Source organism: Phanerochaete carnosa (genome assembly GCF_000300595.1).
Source record: "Phanerochaete carnosa HHB-10118-sp unplaced genomic scaffold PHACAscaffold_13, whole genome shotgun sequence".
NCBI lineage: Eukaryota > Fungi > Basidiomycota > Agaricomycetes > Polyporales > Phanerochaetaceae > Phanerochaete > Phanerochaete carnosa.
Genome location: NW_006767640.1, coordinates 892,761 through 916,783, shown reverse-complemented (window position 1 = coordinate 916,783; position 24,023 = coordinate 892,761). Strand labels below are relative to the sequence as shown.

At 53.6% G+C, this 24,023-nt stretch overlaps 9 protein-coding genes across 9 annotated transcripts; 6 read left to right on the top strand and 3 right to left on the bottom strand.

The window, feature by feature from the left end:
- Positions 1–1,031: 1,031 nt before the first annotated feature.
- On the top strand, positions 1,032–3,678 carry PHACADRAFT_131561 (uncharacterized protein). Its single transcript, XM_007401752.1, has 14 exons — positions 1,032–1,394; positions 1,448–1,545; positions 1,601–1,692; positions 1,745–1,788; positions 1,841–1,938; positions 1,994–2,166; positions 2,220–2,470; positions 2,526–2,592; positions 2,649–2,846; positions 2,899–2,928; positions 2,984–3,217; positions 3,290–3,322; positions 3,374–3,402; positions 3,462–3,678. The coding sequence occupies exons 1-14, from the start codon at positions 1,265–1,267 to the stop codon at positions 3,611–3,613; spliced, it is 1,629 nt and encodes a 542-aa protein (XP_007401814.1). The 5' UTR covers positions 1,032–1,264; the 3' UTR covers positions 3,614–3,678.
- Positions 3,679–5,351: 1,673 nt separating this feature from the next.
- PHACADRAFT_265415 (glycoside hydrolase family 16 protein) lies at positions 5,352–7,196 on the top strand. Its single transcript, XM_007401751.1, has 9 exons — positions 5,352–5,679; positions 5,735–5,762; positions 5,820–6,012; positions 6,069–6,129; positions 6,189–6,247; positions 6,297–6,478; positions 6,535–6,550; positions 6,603–6,756; positions 6,817–7,196. Exons 1-9 carry the CDS (start codon positions 5,559–5,561, stop codon positions 7,053–7,055), a joined length of 1,053 nt encoding a protein of 350 aa, XP_007401813.1. The 5' UTR covers positions 5,352–5,558; the 3' UTR covers positions 7,056–7,196.
- A 614-nt stretch (positions 7,197–7,810) lies between these two features.
- PHACADRAFT_265412 (uncharacterized protein) lies at positions 7,811–8,968 on the top strand. The gene is made up of 6 exons (XM_007401750.1): positions 7,811–7,871; positions 7,937–8,040; positions 8,102–8,446; positions 8,482–8,605; positions 8,667–8,776; positions 8,831–8,968. Exons 2-6 carry the CDS (start codon positions 7,948–7,950, stop codon positions 8,903–8,905), a joined length of 747 nt encoding a protein of 248 aa, XP_007401812.1. The 5' UTR covers positions 7,811–7,871; positions 7,937–7,947; the 3' UTR covers positions 8,906–8,968.
- Positions 8,969–9,133: 165 nt separating this feature from the next.
- PHACADRAFT_179143 (uncharacterized protein) lies at positions 9,134–10,800 on the bottom strand. The gene is made up of 10 exons (XM_007401749.1): positions 10,700–10,800; positions 10,541–10,635; positions 10,180–10,489; positions 10,027–10,111; positions 9,871–9,965; positions 9,813–9,819; positions 9,655–9,758; positions 9,574–9,602; positions 9,412–9,515; positions 9,134–9,356 (listed from the first exon to the last, which is right to left on the bottom strand). The coding sequence occupies exons 1-10, from the start codon at positions 10,789–10,791 to the stop codon at positions 9,249–9,251; spliced, it is 1,029 nt and encodes a 342-aa protein (XP_007401811.1). The 5' UTR covers positions 10,792–10,800; the 3' UTR covers positions 9,134–9,248.
- A 401-nt stretch (positions 10,801–11,201) lies between these two features.
- On the top strand, positions 11,202–12,945 carry PHACADRAFT_265411 (uncharacterized protein). The gene is made up of 3 exons (XM_007401748.1): positions 11,202–12,076; positions 12,136–12,495; positions 12,552–12,945. Exons 1-3 carry the CDS (start codon positions 11,324–11,326, stop codon positions 12,726–12,728), a joined length of 1,290 nt encoding a protein of 429 aa, XP_007401810.1. The 5' UTR covers positions 11,202–11,323; the 3' UTR covers positions 12,729–12,945.
- Positions 12,946–13,296: 351 nt separating this feature from the next.
- On the bottom strand, positions 13,297–15,356 carry PHACADRAFT_33313 (uncharacterized protein; the record flags this gene model as incomplete). Its single annotated transcript, XM_007401486.1, has 4 exons — positions 13,297–13,615; positions 13,669–13,875; positions 13,931–14,442; positions 14,535–15,356. 4 exons carry the CDS (start codon positions 15,354–15,356, stop codon positions 13,297–13,299), a joined length of 1,860 nt encoding a protein of 619 aa, XP_007401548.1.
- A 375-nt stretch (positions 15,357–15,731) lies between these two features.
- Positions 15,732–16,385, top strand: PHACADRAFT_201449 (uncharacterized protein; the record flags this gene model as incomplete). Its single annotated transcript, XM_007401747.1, has 3 exons — positions 15,732–15,737; positions 15,798–15,992; positions 16,044–16,385. 3 exons carry the CDS (start codon positions 15,732–15,734, stop codon positions 16,383–16,385), a joined length of 543 nt encoding a protein of 180 aa, XP_007401809.1.
- A 597-nt stretch (positions 16,386–16,982) lies between these two features.
- On the bottom strand, positions 16,983–17,717 carry PHACADRAFT_214274 (uncharacterized protein; the record flags this gene model as incomplete). The annotated part of the gene is made up of 3 exons (XM_007401746.1): positions 16,983–17,302; positions 17,362–17,458; positions 17,500–17,717. 3 exons carry the CDS (start codon positions 17,715–17,717, stop codon positions 17,039–17,041), a joined length of 579 nt encoding a protein of 192 aa, XP_007401808.1. The 3' UTR covers positions 16,983–17,038.
- Positions 17,718–20,553: 2,836 nt separating this feature from the next.
- PHACADRAFT_33310 (uncharacterized protein) lies at positions 20,554–21,523 on the top strand (the record flags this gene model as incomplete). The annotated part of the gene is made up of 7 exons (XM_007401485.1): positions 20,554–20,596; positions 20,649–20,691; positions 20,748–20,930; positions 20,985–21,060; positions 21,121–21,267; positions 21,317–21,367; positions 21,419–21,523. 7 exons carry the CDS (start codon positions 20,554–20,556, stop codon positions 21,521–21,523), a joined length of 648 nt encoding a protein of 215 aa, XP_007401547.1.
- Between the last annotated feature and the right edge of the window lie 2,500 nt (positions 21,524–24,023).

The window sequence follows — 24,023 nt, the reverse complement described above, 5'->3', positions numbered from 1 at the left end:
CCAAGTCACCATTGCGTTCTCCATATGGCAACCTACAATTCATTCATTTTTCCTTCATGTTAGTGCTGCGACCTCACTTTGCCGTAACCACGAGCGATCCTGTAGGCAGCAAACATCTGTCTGGTACCGAGGACGAGCCGAAGAGATAGATAACGCACGATGTTCCTCCAGTCAATTCATCCCACATGCAGTATCCGAACACACCCATGTGGGCCCAGGGCGCCCGATAGCAGTTCTCTTCCACTTCCGCTTCTTGTCCTTCTCGAACCCTGAAGGTCCCAGCCCATTTGCACGCACCAGCAATCGTCAAAACTGGGCTGGGCACAAGAATCCTAGTAGCACGCCCGAATGCGCTGGCAAAGCTGATGGTAGCAGACACGGCTGAAAAGGTCAAGCTAATGGCCGAGACGGTCTTTCCAGAGAAGCAAGTTTGACAAGACTAGGATGTCCATGGCAGGACAGGCAGCATTTAGAGCTATCAAGGTACACAGCGCAAGTTCAAGCAGCCTCAAGCTCGCCATGGTCGCCGCGGGAAGGATGGTCCGATCCTGAGGTCACTTTTGGGCGATTTGTGCCCGCGTACTTTTACCCGGGTTTGCAACCTAGTGCGGATTTTTTAGCCTAAAATGCCTTGATCTGTACCCCAGATTTGTCTAGAGGTAACTAGTTTTGGGTAAAAGTGATCTGAGCGGTTACTACTTTACCCCATAAATAGCTACTTTTGTAAGAAAATAGAATGAACGGTCATTTGACTTTGGGAATATTTGCACTACTCTCAAGATACGAAGACAACGTAATTTCTTGTGTTGCAAATTGCCGAATCTTCATAAAATGGAAGAAGTAAGCCTGAGCTTGTCTCATGATACTTTTTCAACGTCAGCTTCAAAGAAATTGCCTTGCAAATTGATGGCTTGGTGAGCGAAGGTCAAACTCTGTCCGCTTCCTATCTTCGACATCATGATATGAGCGTGGCCATTCTCACTGTCGTGGGATGGACCGCTTCCCGACACTCCGTAAGTGCTTCGTGACCTCTTGTACAATCATTACTGCTCTGTCAATGCGGCGTTTTCGTGTGGGATTACTGTCGCGGGCCATCTCAGTGCTGCACTACTGATCACTTGCCCGGGAGTGCATAAGTAATGTTATCACCAGCAGAGCAGTGTGTATATGAAGAGCATGGACCGCGGAGATTTCGGGACGGATTGCAGCCTAGGTATATAGTCTGCCGACCAGCACCGTCACTAACCCTCAATATACCGCTCTCATGATCTCGTCTCTGCAGCTCGCGCTTGCGGCAGCCCTCACATGGAGCCTATGGAGGCTTCTTCGTAACTTTGTCATTCGTTCACCCCTCGACAACATACCGGGTCCAGAACGCCCCTCCTTCTGGACAGGTGAGTTTCCCTGGTCTCACACCAGCTGCCAAAACGAGCTCTCCTTCTATCAGGGCATGTCAAAGACCTGTTCGGTCGTCACGGCTGGGACTTCCACGACAGGCTCGCCCGGCAGTACGGATCTGTTTCGAAAGTGTACTCAACGCTGGGAGTACGTGCAATACGCCTGTAGTACGTGCACAAACATCCTAACTACCGTGTTCCAGACTCCGGGCCTATATGTCTACGACCCCAAGGCCCTGAATAGTATCGTGGTCAAGGATCAGCACACGTATGAAGAGACATCGTGGTTTATCAAGTAGGTGTCAGCGCAGCCTGAAAGTAGTGGTCGCCCACGCCGACTGTCACAGGTGGAACCACATGATACTTGGGCCGACGCTGTTTGCGACGCTAGGTAGATACACTGTAGCAAGCTCCCAGTTTCGCTAAGATATTGAGCTCTGCAGGCGAGCACCACCGCAAGCAACGCAAGATGCTCAACCCCGTTTTCTCCATCGTGCACATGCGCTATATGACGCCAATCTTCTACAGCGTCGTCCATCGCGTAAGTCTGTCTAACTCTTCTAATTGTTTCAATGTCTCTATCTTTCCTGTGCTAGCTTCGGGGCGCCATCTCTACAAAGATCGACAGCGCCTCTGGGGAAATCAATCTCATCGAGTGGATGGCTCGCACTGCGCTTGAGCTCATCGGGCAAGGCGGCCTCGGATACTCGTTCGATCCGCTTGTGTCTGACTTCAACAATGAGTTCGGCGCCGCTCTCAAAGAGTTTGCGTACGCACCGCCTTGTAGTGTGTTTGCCCCGCTCCCTTCTGACACTCTGGCAGGCCTATGACATTTGCGATGCAAATCTGGCGCATGCTGACGCCGTACTATACGTCCTACATTCCCCTTGCGATCCGCCGGCAAATCATTAGATGGGCGCCGCACAAGAAAGCGCAGAAGATGCGCGCAATTTCAGAGACAATGGCAGCTCACTCCAGGATGATATACGAGGGAAAGGTAGCCGCACTGGCCCAAGGTGACGATGCCGTCGTACGCCAGATTGGCGAGGGAAAGGACATCATCAGCATTCTCAGTGAGTGACGTCGCTCACACTTCTGATCAGGACTTAATCAGAGCTTGTGGTGCAGTCCGAGCGAACATGGATGCTTCTGAGGAAGACAGGTTGCCCGAAGAGGAGATAATTGCCCAGATGTCGTAAGTATCTCCTCTGGCACAGCTGGATGTGCGAACTCACGAGATTCCGTATGCAGTGGGCTGGTTTTGGCCGCCACTGACACAACATCCAATGCCCTCGCGCGAACGCTTCATCTCTTGTCCGAGCACCAAGATGTCCAGGACAAGGTTCGCGCAGAACTCGTGCAGGCGAGCCCCGACGGCGAAGATATTCCGCACGACCAGCTCGTCGGCCTCCCCTACCTCGATGCGGTTTGTCGTGAATCATTGCGCCTGTAAGCCACCAACGAAATATTCGATGCTCGGCACTCAATTTGACCCATACAGGCACCCACCTGTTAGCTTTCTCTCTCGCGAGTAAGGCAGCCACGTTCAGCTCTGTTGCCGATAGTTGCTAACCTAGGATTGCCAGGACGCGTGAGGATATCGTCATGCCGCTGTCAGAACCCTTGCAGGGCCTCGACGGCACGCCCGTCGGCGAGATTTTTGTGCCAAAAGACACCCCAATATTTGTCTCCATCCGGGGCTGCAACCGGAACCCGGCGATTTGGGGCGAGGACGCGCTGGAGTGGAAGCCAGAGCGCTGGCTAGCGCCGCTTCCCAAGGCACTCAGCGAGGCGCATGTGCCTGGTATCTATGCGAACCTGTGAGCCGTCCTGTCTAAATTTTAATCCTCAATAGTCATATCCCCCTCCCTCCCTCGGGGTATAACCCACAGTATGACATTCCTCGGTGGTGGAAGGGCTTGTATGTAAGTCCTTCTTGAACACCTTTCAAGTTCGGCCCTCATTTGCATTTACAGTGGCCTCAAGTTCTCTCAACTGGAAATGAGTGAGTTGTCTGTACTGTGGTCATGCCTGACTTGGGCCTTGACTGCTATGCCTCTATAGAGGTCGTGCTGGCCATCATGCTACGATCCTTCCGCTTCCTTCCCAGCGATAAGGAAATTTATTGGAACCTTGCTGGAGTCAATTATCCTACGGTTGGTAGGGATGGTATAAAAGCCGAGATGCCGATGAAGGTAGAGGCCATTCATGCCTGAATTCTCCCTGTAATCGCTTGTCGTTTGTTTATCCGACATTCTTGCATTCATCTCTCTTTCCGAGTCTGTGGAAGGAATAAAGGCGAGGGAAGCAGCGAAAGCTTAAGATGCTGTCGAAAAGGCCGTAAACCGCCGTATAGTGGATCGGCTCCATGTGCGATGTGACATCCATCTTATCCTCATCCTCGAATGCATTGCGCAATAATTACAAAGCGCTAAAGCCGACGCAAGCATATTCTATGAGTTCTCATTGATATCTGGACTCTCGATGCCGGGGACTAGTACCAGAAAGGAAATGGCGCATCAGCGGCGGCTGCGTAGCGGAGCTCATATGTCGCAGCAACTCCGCTGGCTTGAGCTCATCTTAGGTTGTGTTGTTGCGGTCAATCATAGCTGAGTGCGTATGTCGCGGACGTCACTACCACTTGATGCATGCTCTGACATAGCACGACGGAAACGCAGAGTTCCGTCTGTAACATATGATCTCACAGCGTCCGTTCGGTTCTCTTGTCAATTCATGTCAGGTACTGACATGCTGCTGTGGCAGATTGGATGCGAGCATGCCGGCATACTGCCCTTCTTTCTCGCACCCCTGGCCCCCTTCGACAATCCTGTAAGATATCGTCCAATTGTGAACTCAGCGAGACTCGATGTCCGCTCCGCCGCGCGCACGAAACCCAAGCTTCCGGAGTTGTATGTGCCAGACCCTGGCGAAGCTGATTGGCCATTCTCGCCGGAAGAACTCCATTGCCTTCCTCGACGGCCGGAGTTGTTCTAGCCTCGACTATGGGCGTCCAACGCGGCTTGCTAGAGGGCCAGTGCGAATATATGGACGAACAGGGCACCCTTGTCGACGGTGGGGCTGCAGAGGGCCTGCCTTCTTATTATACCCGACCGCGCAAGGCTAGGCTGGAACAGCCCTTCAGCGGCGTAACAGCGACCGGGCCCTTATTGGTAGGCGTGGAACGATAGCAAGGTTGGCAGAGTTGATCCGCGATCGTCTGTCCGCCCAAGCTGAGGAACAGCCCACAAACACACGGCTACGAGACTTCGTGGCGTTCTTGACAAGTCCAGACTCTCAATAGCATGCGATATCTTTCTCCTTTCTCTCACTGCGTTCCGCGTTCTGGCCAGGAGCGCTCGGTGCCGCGCTGGCTTCAGCGATTCCTGTGGACAATACGATCCATATACGACAGTATCTGCGCCATGTTACCCTTCCATAACCGCAGATCCTTGGCAGTCGTGTGCGTCCTGTGCCTGAATTTCCACGTAACACGCCCGTCCGAGATGTACAGGAGCCTAACGCCGAGCGACATCTGGATGGCACCGTAACGGAGGTGTGAATGGTAAGTGAATTAGCCACGTACATCGCATGTCTCAGCAACCTTTCTCACCCCTGGACAATTATGCAGGCACATGGAGTCGTATTCCTTTCTGCCCTACTCCACATTCGAAACCTTATCTGAGACGTTAGATGTCGGAAAGGAAGGGGACAGAGGAATGGGAGTTGTCGATATAACGCTTTAAAAGGGGGTTACTGAGCGGTAAGAAAGCCGTGTAAGCCGTTTCTTATCTCCCTTCTATCTCACTTGTGATCGTTTTTCCCGGTAGTCACAGAGCGGTTAGATGCGATCAATTACAGCCACCCGGGACGCTCAGCCTGCGCATTCGACCACGCTCTCGCGCTGTCGGGTTGACACCCTTCTGCTTTCTTCTCTCCAGCACGGTACCTATCGGGTTATAGGAATCAGACCCTGCCAGTCCTTCAATTCTCCCGACGTTCTGTGTTCTGCAGTCACTGGGCCATTCATTTGCCCGTGCATCGCCTGAGCGTTGCCGTTGTTCTTTCATCTTTGCAGGAACTCAAATAGACGGTACCCGCGTGTTTCAACGTGCGGCCAGGGCCATCTCGTTTCCCCCTCTCCCCCGTAATTCGTATTCTTCCATGCGTCTCCTAGCTGTACTCGGCTCGCTCCTCCTACCGGTGCTCGCCAATGCACAGTATCAGATGGTCAAGGAGTACATCGGAGATAGCTTCTTCGACGACTGGGCCTTCTACAATAACAGTGAGCTTATTTCTTGCCACACCGCTGACGCAAGATACCAAATTGATATATTCAGACGACAACCTGACCAATGGCAATGCATTGTGCGTACACACAAGGCTTTCCCCGAGCGGAAAGTGTCCAGGCTGACGTCGCACTAGCTTCGTGAGCGCGAAAGAGGCCTCACAGGACAAGCTCGCATTCGTAAACGATGCTGGGAACGCCATCATGAAGGTGGATAACACCTCGAACCTTAACTTTAACGACAACCGCAACACGATCCGGATAACGTCGACCGACAGGTTCACTGTAGGAAGCCTCTGGATCGCGGACATGCTGCATGTCCCGTATGGCGTCAGTGATTCTATCTGGTTTCCCGACTCCATGTGTTGATCCTTCTTGATCGTAAGTGCTCGGTATGGCCTGCCTGGTGGTCATCAGCACCAAACTGGCCAGCGGGCGGAGAAATTGGTGAATCCTCTCTTGATTAATAGCCTCAGGCACCCGAACTAACTATTTCATCTCACCAGATACCCTCGAAGGTGTCAATCAGGTCACCATGAGCCATATGGCCCTACACACAGCGCCAGTATGTTTATCCTAAATGGAACCGGACAGTTCTGACGGGTGCACGGCAGGGTTGTGTGCAATCGAACACGTCGGTCGAGACGAGTACCCTCGTTAACACCACAGACTGCTCCACGCTTGCGAATAACAATGAGGGTTGCACCGTCACAACGCCAGGCGCGAGCTACGGCCCAGCGTTTGCCGCGGCCGGGGGCGGTGTCTTTGTAACAGAATTCGCTTCCAAAGGCATTTCGTGAGTACCATGCTGAAGAAAATTTCGAAATACTGAGCTAATGCGGCGCCGTGCAGCATATGGTTTTTTAATGTAAGCTGCTAAGCATCTTCGACATGGGCTAGGGTCTCACGCTCTGTTTCAGCGTACCTCACTTCCGCAGTCGTTGCAAGGGAACGCAAGCACGGTGGACACATCTACCCTTGGCACCCCGACAGGGAACTGGCCTTCAGACGGATGTAACATAAACTCTTTCTTTGAGCCGCAGCAACTCGTCTTCGACATAACCTTGTGCGGAGGTACGTCAGCCGTCAGATCGGCGAACTCGAAGCATGCTGACAAAACTGTGTCGTCGTCAGACTTTGCGGGGACCGCGTCCATCTTCCAGCAGACATGCACGGGCATATGCTACGATGATTGGGTTTTGGGTTCGCCGTCGAACTACGACACAGCCTACTTCGAAGTGCAGTACGTACGCGTGTACGGACAACCGGGAGAGTTGACTGTCATCCCGTCCGGTGGCGTCCGCTCCGCGGGCACCGCGGCTGTCTTCACCGTCCTCGTGGCTGTTGTGGCGGCTGTAACGCTGGCCTGGTAGAGCATGACCCTTTTGAAAAGCCTATTGGATCGCATGTGAGAGGCGGAGTGCGTAGAAAATACCCGCGGACACTGGATTATCTCGATCTATCACGGACTGTAGACTGCTGTATACGTAAGATGCTTTGTAATGACTGTAGCCCAAACATGCAGAGGACGTACAGCGGCGCAGAATGTGGGTACACTGCATTTATGCCCGGACCTGGCAACGACACGATGATGCACGACCGCGCGCGCCTCGAGCTCATGGGCGCTTGGATGCGGGAATGCGTGCAGACGCCCGCAGACGCTGGCGGGCAGCCCGGCAGGGCTGACAGCTTGGCTAACAGAGATGACGACCACCGGCTATGACGTTACAAGCTGGTGCGCAGAGTCTCGAATTTATAAATATCATAATCCAAAGCTGACAACGTCGTCCAACAAGCTTCCGAAATAGCAAAATCCCGCCAGCTTGTTCGCGCGCTCTGACGCGTCGGGCGGTGCAAAACTCGATTCGGACCAGTGGCAGCAGGCGCTTTCAATATGTCGTGCCTGATAGACAAACTCCCGACATGGCCCACGGTGCGAAAGCCTCTTAGACAGTGCTCGCGTCGACATCTCAGCGACTACACTGACGATCAACGGCGGGCTGACGCGCGTGCCGCCGGTTGTCCAACCCTGTCCGCCCGATCATATATAAGTAAGGAGCCCCTGAGGCTAGTTCAGCACTAGTCTCATCACTTGTCCTTCTCTGCCATGTCATCATTCACACCACAGCCGACTCCGGAACTGTTCAGTGTTAACGGACTCATAGCCGTCGTCACCGGCGGAGGAACCGGTCAGTCGCTCCTGCTTCTGCCCGATGTGCACCTCGAGATCCTGACCATCGATTATAATCATCAGGCATCGGCCTCATGATTGCAGCGACGTTGGAACACAACGGCGCCACCGTGTACATTGCGGGCCGCCGACTCGAGGTTGTCGAAAAGGCTGCGCGCGAAAACAACGTGGGCGTCCCTCGCAGTCTTGTTTTCCGGGTGCGCTAACCGTCCTGTGCTGTGCATGCAGCGCCACGGGAATTTGATCCCCGTCCAGTGCGACGTCACATCGACCGAGTCCGTGCAGCAGCTAGTCGAGACTGTCAAGTCCCGGCACGGGTTCCTCAACCTGCTCGTCAACAACGCGGGCATCGCCCGGAACCAGCTTCCCCCAGGGGGTGCCTCAGGGCCAGAGTCCGGGGACATCAAGGCGTTCCAGAGTGCCCTGTTGAACGCCGGCCCCCGCGAGGACTTTGGTCGGACGTTCGACGTGAACGTTACGGCGGCGTACTACACGACAGTGCAGTTCCTCGAGCTCCTCGATGCAGGCAACCGCAAACGCAACATGCCCGGCATCACAAGCCAGGTCGTCACTGTGCGAGTCTCGCGGGTTTCCGCCGCGACGACAAGAACTTCACGATCTCGTACACCGTCAGCAAGGCCGCGACGGTGCACCTCGGCAAGCTCCTCTCGAACATCCTCAAGGGCTGGCAAATACGGAGCAACGTCATCGCGCCAGGCATTTTCCCCTCGGGTGCGTGCAGCAATCTGAGTATGCCTTGAGACCGCTGTTGACCGAGCTGTTTCCTCTGTAGAGATGTCAGATGGCCTAGTCTCTGAGGATGCCATGAAGCTGGCCGTTCCGCTCGGCCGCCAAGGTGATATCAACGATATGGGAGGGCTGATATTGTACCTTGCGAGTCGGGTGCGTCTTTCCGTTTCTGTTCCTTCTTGTCTCCTGTCTCTGACTAATTTGCAGGCGGGGGCCTATATCAATGGCTCGGTGCAGCTGATCGACGGCGGACGTCTCTCGTTGTTCCCTTCGACATACTAAAAGATTCGTACACACTACTTATCTTGTATAAATTAGAGTTGTGGAATCATCGATAGACTTTTGCTCAAGCGCTTCTGACGTAGTGCGTAACGTTCAAAGCACGAATCGGCCTATGGGTACCTTCGCATTAGGTAAGCAGATGCCAACTCAGACTGCAAGAACATTCAAGCACGGTACCGGACAAGAGTAGCTGCTATACTTAGGAAGACGGAAAAGAGACTAACCCTAAGCTTGTTCATAGCGGCAATCCCAAGGGGCAAATGCATTTAGCTCTAGTAATTCGTTAAGTGTACCGTAACCCATGAAAGGGAGCATACAAGTATTACAGGCCATAACATCGAGCTTACTTCGAGTGCTTGTATGTCGCCGCTATGCGGGACCGAACAAAGTCGCCCGCAATGATAGGTTCGTATTTCGGGGGATGATCGGTCGACACACAGCTTGGAAGAGCCTGTGAAAAGCACCAGCCCTCAGTACCGTGTTTTCAGCAGCTAAAACGTACCAACCTCCAATAACACGTTGTAGTCTGTCCCGAAGAACAGTGGAATTGAATACCGCTCGATCCCGGAGCGGTTGATCGCACGGTGGACGGTGGACGTGAAAACATCATCTACAGCAAGAGCATGATTTTCATAAACGTTGAGCAAGACACCGACCGATGTGCTTACTCGTCCATCGGGCAAGCTGATCTCCCAGGCTGACACGAGCGCTGTTCAGACTCCTGATGACAACAAAAGCAGACCACGTACTTGACCACGAAAGTCCCGGGGATCGGAGTCGCGTCTACCCATTTTTTGTCCTTATTGAGAACCTGCAACGCTGGCACGTGATCCTGCCACAAGATCGTGAAGCACTAGCGGCGGGTTAGCTGACAGTTCTTCGCACACTCGGCGCGGGGTCGACTGACTTCGTAGCTGGAGGCACGGATAAGTAAGCCAGAGCGAGGTACGAACGCAGTCACTCACTCCGTGTGAGCGCCAATGCCTTGCACCCGGTCGTCGACGGTGCCGTCCTGCGATGGGTAGTACAGCAGTCGCATGATCGCCGCGGGCTTCGTGATCTGTGGTACATATGCGCGTGAGGATGGCGGGCGGCATGGAGACTATCATTTGTGCCGTCACCTTGTCTGCGAAGAAGTCCTCGGGTAAGTTGAGCGCGAGGGCAAAGACGGGGAACAAGAGTTTGCCGAGGGCTACAACCGCATAGCTTTTTCGTAACACAACATATGCAGTTAGTCACGATATATATAGAGAGACCAGGAACTCGGCGCATACTAGTAGCGCATGACGGCTTCCTTGAATCCGGGCAGCTCCCTCTCGTCCGGCCAGAGGTTCACGCCGGACATGGGACCGTCGTCTGCACGAACATTGCCAGACGGATCCTCCCAGCCGAGATCGAAGCCTTCGTGAAGGTCACCGCGGTTCTCTGGGTCGCTATTCTCTCCGAGCAGCGGAGTGTAGCCCTTAAAGTTCGTGCTCTTGTCAATACTTATGGTTTCTTTCGATGCCTGCGATAATGCGAAGAAACCCTTTGCTGCCTCTAAAGCGGCAGAGATGGTTTCTTGCGGGATACCGTGGTTTTTGACTGTGCTTCGACAGTGAAATTCAGGTAGCCATACGGACGGATGGTGCTTACTGTAGAAAAATCCGACATTCATAGAGGCATTGCGAACTTCGTCGGCTAGTGCGCGTCTTACAGATAAATCATCGGAGCGTATGTTATGCAAATCTCTGCAATGACACGCAGGTTGCATATGGGTAAACATGCAAGCTCATATATACTGCGATCACCTACATGACCGGTATCTCCTGAAATGCATTATTTGTATGGCGTTTAAAGAGCAGTGACGGTCCACTCTCAAGTGGTGCGCCTCTCCCAGGCTCCATGGTGGCTGAAGTGACCAAGTCAATATCTTTGGAGATTGAGCCTGATAAGGCTTTTATCTCAAATTAGGAGGCGCCTCGAAAATCCCTAAATTGGGCATACTGTATTTCTCCCGCAATTGTTATCTTGGTCGTCGCCGACGTCGCCGCCGCAGTCACCGTCGGTGTTGTCATTTTCTGGATGTTGGAAGCAATGCGACAAGAGCATAGATTATGTTGAGATAGGCATTCCGTAGATACCATGACGCTGAGTATTGTTATCCTTGTACTCCTTTGGCCTCCTTTGGCCGACAGCCTCTACCTCGCCCAGAACGCCGCCTCCAATCCGCCTGCTTTTGTCTGTGGGAGTTCATTCTACCTCACAGGAGTAACAGTCAAATGGAGATCCGAGAGCAACAAGGAGGCAGGCCACGCCATCACCGCCACGGTGCGCGGCAAATAAAGGGGGATGGCGGAGCAAACACTTTCCCGCTTTTTCTCTCAACCTCTACATCCCCAAACGCATACTCGCACTTTTACCTCGTTTTCTGCGAAAATGAACCAGCATACATACATCTCTTTTACTCCCAGAGCTCCTCAGCCAACGTATCCGTACCGGCAGACGTCGTCTTTCAACCTGATGCTCGTGTCACAGTCCACGTCGACATACCCGCCCGCCACCCCGCCTCTGGTGGCACGCTCGCTTGCTTCAACACCGTCGTCATCCACTCTGCCTGAGGTCGAAGGTGTACGAGGGCTGCCTGCCGATGAGGCTGAAATCCTGTACGCTACAGGGCTGGACAGCTTGGGCTTGGACGCGGACGAGCCGAATCGGTGGGCGGCGAGCTTGCAGGACGAAGTCGTGGGGAAGGCCGCCCCTGTTTACGCACAGAAAGACCCACACAAACCCGACGAGAAGGCAGCACCGTACATACCCACCATTGTGAGGAGGCGTGCGGCGGCAGACCCTGTACATTGCGGTATCGAAGTTAACACTTGGCAACCACACCGCGAATGGCTCCGACCTTTCCGCGCAGGCTCCGTGACGTCTTACTCGGGAGTGCGCGCAGGATATGCACGAGATATCGTCGGCGCGGGGCCTTGGTCCAACGCGGTCCTGTCCGAGCTCGCTGCTAGGTTCGTTGAGCGTGTCGCCGAGGGTTGTTCAGAGACACTTGCTTGTGTGGCTCCTCTTGCGTCGGAGGTCCATCGGTGTTTCCTCCAGTATATTGGTCAAAGCACAGCGACTGCTTTCCTGCAGTATCTCAAACAGCACCTCCTGTCAGAATATCGTGCATGGTGGCTTTCGGTATGCCCCTTTCGCCTCTCGTTCTCTTACCTGCTTAAATCCTTCGTTCCCCTCCTCAGTCGCTGCCGTCTGCGATCGTTAACCTGTTCGTGTGCTCTCCGTCCCCGCCCCACGCCCCGCCATTCCGGAACGTCTCATCCGCAATTGCGGTTGCTACGTTTATCGGCGACCTCTTCTGCGAAGGCTTGCTCACGGGCTCGTTCGTGCAACTCTGCATGAATCTTGTGCTTGACAAGCTCTTGTGTCTCGAAGAAGTCGAAGCGCTCCACGCTGTCATCCACCACTCCGGCGAGCGGCTATACGACCGTGTACCTCTGGACGACTTCCTCGTCAACCTGCAGGTGCGCTGCTCGGGTGCGCCGCTGACGAGCGCGGTGGGGAAAATGGGCATATACCAGGACGTGCAGTACCACGTGCAGGTGCGTCGCGCAGCGTCTGGCGCCCCGTGCGCTCTATTGATAGGACTGCGTGACAGGCCATCTCGTCGCTCATCGAGGGCTGGGCACGCGCACGCTCGACGCCAACACCCTCTGAATTCTCTGAGTCGACCACGGAGTATTCAGACTACAACCCCGAGCACACTGTCCACCGGTCGCACAACCCACCTCCCGCGAACCAGCCCGCGGAAGCAATGGCGGCGGCGCGCCGGTAGCACCTACGTCCAAACATCAGACAGCTCCTGAGCGTCGGTGGGCAGATGTTGCCAGGGCGTAGAGACCGTCGTCTTGACATCCTAGTCACATCCCTCTAGCTACCCCTCGCACGCACTCTCCCTACCCAGTTTTTGCGTTGCCTTGCTCAACACCAAGTGACACTCATTTATCCTTGTATCAAGTAGAAGAGATTGTAAACGAAAAGAACTTCATTCCTCAGCTTCGGCTGCTCCTGTGGCACGCGCACAGGACTTCGACATTAAACATTCAACACAGCTGAGGGTGACAGACAATGTGTCTTACAGATACAAGCGTGCGACAGCTCGAGGACGTGATATACTGAACAACGAGGAGAGGAGAAGAGACAAGCGAGCACACAAAATAGGGAGGCTGATGACTCGCAGAAGAAAAGAGGAGGTGATGTGTATGGAGGGGGCGATACGAAAGTCGGAGGGAATGATATATGCTACGAAGAGTGTCCGGCAATATGATAGGGACACACAGAACGCGCCAGGGGGGCACCGTCTGTGGCATTGTTTCTCATGCAACGCTGTGCGCGACGCGCACTCACATCGCCGCCACGCCCAAGCCCTGGAAGCCGACGCGACCGCTCGCGACCATGGCCTGCGGCTGGTGCTGCTGCGTCTGCGCAGACGGCGACTGGGCGAGCTGGAGCGTCTGGCCAGGCGCGAACACGGGTGTGCTCTTCTCCTCGAGGTCGGTGTAGACAACCGTCATCTCCTTGCGGGCCTTCTCCCAGTTCTCGGGGTCCCAATACGAGTACGTGCCCTGCTCGCCGCCGGGGATCTTCGCAGAGGATGGTGTACCGGTCTCCTTGGTGATCCACAGACGGAGCTCCTTGTGGTATCTCCAATTCCTGTTCCATCTGCATATGGCGTTAGACTTTCGTTGCCACCTGCTCGGGACGGTGATACGTACAGCTCTTGTGCAGCGATCTCCTGGAGGGCATCTCTTGGCGATGCATAGAACATGAAGAAGAGTGTCTCGTCGCTGAACGCGGCCGCCTTGGCTGGACCAGGGGGAGGCGGGGCCACATTATAGCACGTCGGGAGGTGGAAGTCGGGTTCTACGGTATGTGCTGCTGATGAGTCCGCCCAGGGAGTGATGAATGTTGAGTACAAACTTCTGAGTACCAGTCAGCAGGCCCGGCACGGGGAGGGGAGAATGTACTGTTACGCACCCCGGTGTCTGCATGTCCAGCCCCATTGTACCCAAATCCGTTCCCACCGAGAGCAAACTCGTGTCAAGATCTGCGCTCTTAATCATGGCCAGAAGCCCAAGGAGGCCCCATCTGTCTGCCGGCGACATGAGCACCTGCTGCGCCGGTGTCTGTGGTACTGCCGTCCCCGATACTTGTGCCGAACTCTGCGAGGGGTGTAGGGGTGTATCTCCCGCCACGGTGCCGTTTCCTATATAGGGCGTATGTAGCGGGACTCCAGGTGTCTGTCCCTGCTGCTGCTGTGGTGGCTGTTGCTGAGAGAACGACGCTGGCAGTGGGAGACCTGGTAGTGCAGAGATATGTTGTTGTTGTGGCTGTTGCGGTTGCCCGCCAGGTGGCTGTGTCGACTGTACGTGATTCGGGCGTGTGCCGTTCTGCGACGGAGGGAAGCTGTTAGCCTGCTGCTGACTGGGGTTCGCGTTGGGAGAAGTCCAAGCGAGATTGCTCTGATTGTTGAGCTTAAGCGCGTAATTCTGAGTTAGGGAGGAACGCCCGTCAGCACGACAGGATAGACTAGGCACGTCGTGTGGCACAGCGGGACGCATGACTGGAGGGGACGACTTACCCGCTTCTCGGCTTCCGACTGGAAGCTCCCTGGACTCCTCGCCTGGCCCAAGTTCAGCACCCCTGGTTGCTGCTGCCCGCTCCCTGCCAACGATCCCAACAGGTTCTGTCGATGCTGCTCGTTACTCTGCTGCTGGAAGCCGTTCAAGCCTGGCGGATGGCTATCTGCGTTCTGAGGCGTTTGCGCGGGTTGTTGCTGCGTGATTTGTGTTGACCCGCCGAGTGCAGGAAAATCATCCGCTGTGAAGTCCCTCTGCCCGCTCTGATTACTCGACGTCCCGTTCCCAACAGTCCCTGCCCCTGTACCTGCCTGGCTCGCATAGCTCGTAGCATTCGTAGTTGACGGCGTCGTTATGCTGGTTGGCGTCGAGCCCAGAGCAGGGAAGTCGTTGAGATCAAGGCCAGCTTCGCTGGCAGACGACACTGAAGGGGCCGTCCCTAGACTTGGCACAGAATTTTGCGCTAGATGTGGGGGGAGACCAGGAGTCGTCGCTGCTTGCTGGTTCTGGGGTTGCTGCTGCTGATGCGATGTATGCGCCAGAGGGGTCTGGGATGTATGTTGAGATGAAGTTTGTTGTGATTGTTGCTGTTGCTGTAAGCCGCCAACAAAAGGGAAACCACTTTGTCCTCGCTGCTGGATATAATTTGGCGACGGCTGAGGCACTACGTTCTGTGCCGGCCGATGATTTGGCAAAGCTGGATATCCAGGCATAACGTTTCGTGGCGGTATTCCGTATTGCGGAAATGGCGTGCGGAAAGGTCCTCCAAGCGCAGGATTGGGTCCAAGACTTGGCGGCCTTTGTGGTGGTTGCCCTGCGTGCATTTCAATGAACGAGTCTATTGCTGCTTGAGATCTGTAGTTACCTGCGCGATTCATTGTCGATTTTGCAGGATGTCAGAGGATTGCACAAACAGTTTCTGGCGGAGGTGATGCGCAAAAAATCGAGTCGGAGGTGTGGCAGAAGAAGCCGGAGACAAGAGGCGGTTTGCAATTTCGCACAACTTCCATATAGGCGCGTGCTGCAACATGGCTTTGATACCTCCCACCACCATCTCCTCGCAAATGTTCTCATAATTCATGGAATATCCCCTTTAATCAGCTTCGGTCCTTGCTCACACTCTTCACTTTCGCTCTTGCCCCTGTTTAGCCCGAAGGACGCTACGCCCGAGACTTTTCACACACACAAGTTTGCCCGTGATGGAGGTTCGTGCCGACCCGATATAAGCTGGCCCCTATCGTCTCCTGACACGCGTTGAATATCAGGTCATTGATCGTCGCTCCGCTCTACTTTCTAACTACGAAGTCTTGACCCTCCTGCGCGAACTCGAGAGCGACCACCTTGCCAAAGCGCGAACCGCTTTGCGCATCAAAAAGGAAGAGGAGGCGTCGGGGTCTCTCGTCAAGCATCATGCTGTACAGGAGGAAGTCTGCGAAAATTTGAGGACCATCGAGGTTGAGGTGCGTCATTCATCGCTGCTGATCCTTCTCCGCCTGACTATCTCCGTCTAGGCGATCCAATACCTGTCTGCTGATTACCAGCCCACTGGGTCGCAGAGTGAGAACGGCATAGTGCAACTCACGAAGAGCCTTGCCACCTATGACCTTACGAAAGCGGAGAAGCTTCAAGTTGTCAATTTGGCTCCTACAGAGCCTGTTGAGCTCTACGTGGTGGGTAAACCAGTGTCATCTAGTTCCGCTTGCGACCCACTATTCCCCGGGCACCACGACACGGCGAAGGGGCAAGCTATGCACGTCAGTGCCACAGCCCGTCCACATGGCCACCAAAGACCTCACAGGCCATCACCTAGTGCTGAACAGCATAGCTCTGGGTGTGGATGCATAGTCATGTAAATTCCTTCTTGCTTTTCTTCGGATTTCTTGTCGGGGGTCCTGCCGCAGCCGGCTGCGCGAGACATGGCTCTCTGCAGGACAATTCGGAACGTTAATCTGGAAAAAATCCTACGAAAAATCGAGCTTATTCGGACGTTGCTTCCTTACGGAGCGGTACTTTCGCATTATGTTTTTCTCCCATCGTTGTAATACCAGCACAGCCTATACCTGTTTTGATGGTTTTCGGCTCTATACCATAGTACATAATGTATGTATGTATGTAGGATAGTGATAGTTAGTCTAGTAATAGGAATCGAAGGCTGGTCAGCGACCTATAGCCATATGCATCTATTTTCAAGTACTCACTGCGCGAAGAACGGGAAAACAAGGTGGTTGCTTGAGCCATGGGAAGGCAATGTTTCAGCGTCTGAATGGTACGCCCGCGGTAGATGGGTGCTCCAATGGGTGCCTGTTATGCTCGGTTCACCTTGCTAGAAGACACGCAGGCGATCGCAGGTGATCGCAGATGAGGATGTAAACAACTGCGCGACCAGGTTCTTGGTACAGATAGCGAGGCATACCCGCAGCAGCCGGCTACTAACATGTGAGCGATTGGGGCGGGAGCGAGCAAGCGAATCTTATTGCTTACGACACAAACCGCAGCTCAATCTCGGCTAGCCGTCGTCTACGTCTAGATCGTCCTCAAAACCCGCCCCTTCCTCCGTGTCATCGAAAACGACCTCGTTCGCATCATGTTCCCACCGCTCTCTCTCCACGTAGGTGGTGTCGTTGTAAAAGTATTGCTCTGATGCCGCCTCGGCATGCACAGAGGCGAACGCAGCGACCTCTGTGACATCCTGCTCTACCAGTGAGGAGCGCACTTTCTGGAGCATTTCGTCAATCCGATCACCGAAGCGGTCTTCCAGCTCTTCAACGATCTGAGAAGGGGCGTTAGAACACCCCTTATCTGAGGGTGTTGTACGCGTAGCCGCCGTACGACTGGCCCGACGTGGAGTGGCCGCTTGTCGAGTGGCCGGCATAGCTCGAGGTTTCGTCGTTCCATGTTGACGGTGTGGGAGCCGTCAACATGTTCCCTGGTGGGCAGGGTGCGTCATAGGGTTGCCGAGGCTGATACGAGCCGTAGTTATCGTATCCGCTCGCGTTATACGACCTGTCGTCGACGACGGGGCGTAACGTCGACGGGAAGTACTGTGTGGTTTGTGCTTCTGGCATGTACCGATAGCTGGTAGAGGCGAGGCGGGGCACGTCAGCAGTTTGGTAAGATGACTCGCTACCGGTCCAGACATACTCGTCGGTCCGAGGCTGGGGCATCGCTGGGGTGGGGAAAGACATGATTGCTAGTGGGGCAGGTTGGACAGACGGCGGTACCGACTCCTGGCTTTTATTGGCGGGACCGAGCCTTGCTGTGCATTATGCTGAGTGACTTGATTGATAAGGTTTTGTGGGGCTCGCTTCCATGCCGTCTCGCTGCATTGCTCCGTCATTGCCGTGCATGAGTGTTTGAATGGTGTGCGGTGCATTATGGTTGCGGACAAGGGCCTGTGGTGCCTCAAGGGCTGTACCGGTGCCGGCGCCGGGGCTTTCGGGTTCGACGTTAAGACCAGAGGAATGCCTCGAAAGCGAAGCAGAGGACCAATGGTCTTCTCACAGAAGCAAGACGTATAGCGGGAGCGACGACCCGCCGGTCGCAGCTAGAGAGTCGCCGTACGTGGGTGGCCCTCGTGCAGCGCAGAAGTCGGCACATATCGGAGCACGAATGGGTCGCATTCGAACGAGAAGTCTCCTTAGTCTTCTCATGATGCCTCCACGGACCTCGGGAGCGACCCTGGGGCCAGTGCAAAGAGGCACGCGAGGCCGGTGCATGTCGGCGAGCGGCGATGCGTGATTGCCGCCTGTAGCGCTTTAAGGCAGATCCTCGGAGTTGTGGTCCGACCTCAATTTCCCGGGTGGTCTCCACGACGGTCCCCCAGGCCATGTCCCGCTGATGAGGTAGGAGTGAAGCATTATCCGGAGGGCGGTGCGCGCAGCTTTATTCAACTAGAAGTCTGATCTCGACGCGACGGAGAAGGAGCTCCTATAACATTCAACCTGGTCTCTCCGACAGAGGAAAAAGCACAAAAACAACAATGGCGCAGGATAAGCACACGCGATGCCAGGGACTAGTCTTCGTTGGCTGTCAGACTGAGAGTCGAGACCGCTTACCGTAGTCTCCTTATCTCCGAGTCTTTCGTGCAGTCCGTGCATCACATGGAAGTCGTAGCGCTTCTTAAAGTTAGTCAAGCGATGTGGATTCAGTGTCTATAGGCCAGTCGGGGAAGAGAGGCAACATTCTCCCACATACGGCAAGAGCTCATCGAAGGAGGGGAGAGGAATAGGTGACCGTTTGAGGAGCGAAGTCGAGAGAAGTCAGTAGATAGACCTCCGTAAAAATAATAGAACTGCGCACCAAAAAGCCCTTAAACTGGCTAAAGGCCATCGGCTGAGCTTCAAGGAGGACATCGACGACTACGCGTTCAGGGTTTCAGCGGCCTTGCCAGGTCCAGGGAAGGAGATCTGGAGATAACTGCCAATAAAAGCAACAGTTACGAATGACGAAACGTTTGCTATCGCTTTATGTGACGTCCCAGATGTAAAATTTCAAGAGGAGGTATAATAAGGGCCCAGGAATGTTATCTGCTATTGATACCTATTTGGCCTACGGCTTCGTGGCGCGGCTACTCGGCTGATCGCATATTGGCGCCCTTTCGACGAAAGCGAGTCCGACGTACCTTGAAGATTGTTCCTCGTCGCTTTCTTTCTCAAAATATTGACAGATAGTTTTTTGTGTCAGATTTAAATAGCTCACATCTTATGCGCATGACAGTAGCATGATGGTTGGCGGTAGTTAATATTGTTCCCGCTCTCCAAGCAGGTTACTAGCACTGACGTCCGGAATGTGCTGAAACCGCTCGGCACTCATTCCAGGCTAATAAATACAGTAAATAATTACATAATTTTGTATGTGATCAGAAGTAAACATCGCTCGGAGCGTTCTTACAATGATTGTGGAGCTATCCACCCTTCCTTAAGACAGCGCGCGTTTCAACTTTCAAGGTTTTAAAGACACTCTAAATTCATAGAAAAATTATGATAGGTGCATCGTGGTTGGAAAACTTTAATAGTGATGCTAGAAGACAAAGGTACTCGCATACAAATCGGAGAGGTGGGAAAGCGCTATGTTTTCGCATATCGACGGCCCATTGATGATCTTCTCAAGATGAAGGCCATGAGCTAGACTGGTAGATGTTGTGAAAGACTTCGCGCAGGCGGGGGATTCACGAGTAATCAAGCATTTATTCCTAGAATAATACTACATGTTCTTATATAGGTTATCTACTTCCTAATCTGGTCAGACCAATAAAATGTACCTTAGGAAGCTGAGACTGCAAGGAAACATAACGGGGCGCAGTGCCGAGAGTGCTCTGCGCGGGTCATATCTAAAACGGGCATGACAGATCCATATTGGGCATGACGGCCTAAGCGCGCCATGTCGGTATCTCTGCCGGCGCGGCTGATGCGCATCCGGCGCCTCAGATACTACAACAGTAGAAAACCATGCTGAGGCTTGAATGTGGTTCTGCAAATGAGTTATAGTCACTGGCATGGGCAGAGCTGGAATGCCTCGTCCGACCGAGCTGCTGGTCTATAGGCCGAGAGCGGGCGCTTCGTTGTGTAAAGTTGCCTAAATGGGTGAAGGAGCGGCAGTAGGGCGATTGGCCATCAAAAGTGCAGGATCCCTCCCATTCACGTACTGTAACTCTTTACCGCTGGTTTCTGAAACACTCTAGAGCATGTATGAGGTATGATGCATAGGCCACGCAAAGTCTTAGCATTATGCATCTGGTGGATCATGCTCGACGGCCACGGAGAGTTTGAGTGTTCAACGTTCAAGTTTCAAAATTTCAGGTTCCAAGATTTTGCCGCGGCCGCCTCGACCTTCTAAGACCTTCCGGGCTTAGCGAGCCGTCGCGATCGTCAATCACTCGCACCGCTCACATAAATACCCGCGGCTTACCAAGCTCAGCCTGCCACCGCTCAGCCTCGCGAGGGGCCCTCCAGAACAAGTCATACAGGAGGTTGATAAGGCTCATTCAGACGTCGCTCTTAGAAGAAGCACGATAACACCACAATGGTGGAGAACATTTCGATACGACGACTTCAAAACCCCAAAGGTACGATTCTTGTTTTCTAATTCGCTGTTCAAGTACGGATACTGGTTTGCAGCCCCAGAGATAGACCAAGTCGCCAGGATTGTCTCAGATGCGCTGTATGACGGTTAGATGGTATTCTCCCACTGCCCACTTCGACCTTACAGACTGACAGCATACCAGGTACACTAGCACATCTGGGCTGCGGCGGTGACAAAGAACTCTTCCGCAAGTTACAACGCGCTTTCGCAGCAGGCGTCGCCGTCAGTGGCCATTTATTCGCGGCATTCGATGACAAAAGTGGCGAGATCGTCGGTTCTATTGCCTTCTTCGAGCCCGGGAAAACTGTTCTCGGAGAGTGAGCGACTGTGGTTGGACAATGCTAGCCATGACGCTGATCCTAGCGCTACAGCGAAGCACAAAGGGCACAAGGCTTTGATGACTTTGTCGCCCATGTTCCTCCGGAACTGACCCTGTTCTGGACTGTCGTAAGTCTGATATACCCTTGCTAGCTTCATTGAGCTATCATGAGCGAAATTCTGTTCTAGACTGCATACGAGGCTCTTGCAGAGGTTGATGAAGCAGCCGGAGAGGGCGGAAAAGAAAGGGCGTGGTCTGCCCACAGCTTCGCTGTGAGAGAGGAATTTAGAGGCCGAGGCATTGGCAAGGCCCTTCTTGCCACTGGAGAAGCCCTGGTAAGGTCTCCGAATGTTTTGCTTTGTCACTCTGCTCATTATGTTCTAGGCAGAAGCTGACAGGATGCCCGTGATCTTCGAGGCCGAGCACCTACATAATGTACGTAGCAGTCCTCTTCGAGTGATGGAATATGAACTTCCCTCGTTGAAGGTGTTGGTGTACAAGCATCTGGGCTACAACGCCGTGCAAGTCTTACGCATGAAATCGATGGGCAACAGAGAGTATACGGTATTTCGCAAGGGCTTTGCTGAATAGAGCGACGAAGTCAAGGGTGTCCCGGTTCGGTACGCGTACCGAACTCTGTCCGTGCCCCTTACTCATTACCCTGATAGCCCTCAGCTATTAAAACATGTGTAGATTATCCTGCTCTTTTTCTTTTCAGTTCAACTAAACCTGACAGCTGCGCGAACATTCGTACTCCCAACGTGACGGCGTCGGCCCGGGTGTCTGACTTACCCATTGCAGCTTCAGTCGCCCAGTAGTCCTGCTGACTAGCCGTCACGGATAGTAAAACGCAGAGATGCGACGGAAAACCAATGTCCGCGAACGTCACAGTCTGCGGCATCCCATCTCCCACAGAGGATGAGCCCGACCAACCGCCTCGGTGATGGCGGAACCACTGAAAAAACGTGAAGAAGCATCTATACTTCGTCATATTTATGAGTCGCTCACTCTTGCTCTTGCCGCAGGTTCTATCAGTAAGTGGGGTCGCCCTATACTTGTTCCGCGGACTTGGGGACCGCACTGCATCCGCGACCGCAGCGGAAGCGCTACTTTTCGTCACTTTCCTTGACAATATCATCAACGCGGTGGTGTTGTACGAGTCAAGGAAGGCCACTTGAGCGCAGGGCTGGACACATGTCAAAGTTGTAGCACCGAAGGTTGACTTTCCATTTGTGTATTGCCAGTGACTGACGGCATCTTTGTGATGCACATGGGACAACAGCACCTAGCTGGTAGTATGCACAGGCTCAGACAAGGTAATTCCAAGCTTTGGCTCGTTCTGCAGCCAGCCTTCCCCGCCTTCCAGATCGAATAGTCGATGTGAGAGTCGAGACCGTGAAACCCAGGATCACGTTCGAGACGCGAAAGGCCTCGACTGATGCTTCCGGCCGCACCAGTAGCTCGCGAATCCAACTGGACGGTACTTATAGCCAGTCCCTCTGTGGCGTCCGTTTCTGAGTTCCATACCGACCCTTGCAGCACTACTACAAGGAGCGTCGGATATATCCCCTTCATCACTGATGTGAACGCATGAAAGTTTGAGCAATGAGAGGTGCGACATACGACTAGCTGAATTTTGGTGTACCCCGAGATGCAGTCGACCATTCGGCCTACGGTCTCGTTGCCTCCGGTGACAATAGAAGTGACAAGTCGGTCACTGATCTTGATTACGGTGCTTAACAGGATTAATTGCGCAAAGTATCGTTTCACTTACCAGCATCACAACGTACAGCATCCCGGACTCAACCATCAGTACGAAGACTGTAAATATCTTGCTGGTTTTTCTCCGATTCAATACGCCCAGCAGAATTTCTCTCAGTATCCTGCGAATTGTTAGCCAATTTTCGGTCCAATGTATATTCAGAACCCACCAAACCTTCCACAACACGAGTAGCATGACTGAGATGTTCGTGACGATGGATAGCACTGGCGCCGCGACGTCTGTCACTTTACATACCTTGGCATAGTCCGTGGTGGCTATACCCGACTGGCAGCGCGAAGCGTGAACTAGCATGTTCACTGTCAACTTTATGTGAGTATACTCTTTTAGTATCAGGAGAGGCTTCAAGTTGACATACCAACCATGAGGACCCACCAAAACAGTGGTAGCATCAGCAAAATAATCGGTGGCAGGTCAGAGATGGGTTACCAGGCAAGCGCCTAACAGCATGGTGGGCGCTGGCAATGCAAGAACAGGGGATACCAGGCTGATATCGCACTGCAGTTTCAACACGGACCGATATGTCATTGTAAGTCATTTCCCATCCTGTTTTAACTAGACATGACGCGGCCAGCCCACCCAGATCTCCGCTGTGACGTGACATCATGCATGCCGCCTTTCGAGAGGTGCTGCTGACCATCACATCTATGTTGACTGGCCAAACGAACAACAAAGTCTCCTTTGACCTCCCCTAAAGTTGCTCTGGTGAGTTTCCTTTTATGTCTTCGTCCATATAAGGCCGTCGAAGGCCATCCGCTTTCCATGCTCCTTCCTTCTGCCCACCACCATGCCCCCGCTCAATAGACAGCCACCCCCGGACGCCATGATCCTTTGAGATCCTTATCTCCACTTCTACTTTCCTCTCGCTCAACAGTGACTCCACTCCATGCTCACTCAGTGCAGTACGTCCCAAGGTGCGTGAGCGGTAATTTCTCTCGCGTTAGCACTGCAGTTGACTACTCATATGCACGGCAGCCGCAGCACCAACTTCCACCTGTCTGCACAGCTATGCAAGAGTCCTGTAATACGGGAGAACAGCGCGAATACACAAGGTCCGTTGATACTGTCCTACCTAAAGCATGCCTCGGACTCAGGCTCTTTTCGTCACTGTTATGACAGAGGTTTCTTAGCAAGCCTGAAGCTTGTCTGATCGCCTTATCCACAGATGAGGTTAGAGCAGAATAAAGAAACGTGAATATACGAAAGAGCTGAAAGCTGGGGTGCTACTGTACATGCGCGGGGTATTTATACTACTGCTCTGCCTAACCTAAGGACTAGTCTACTAGTCAAAGGGACTGCGAGTGAGTCAGT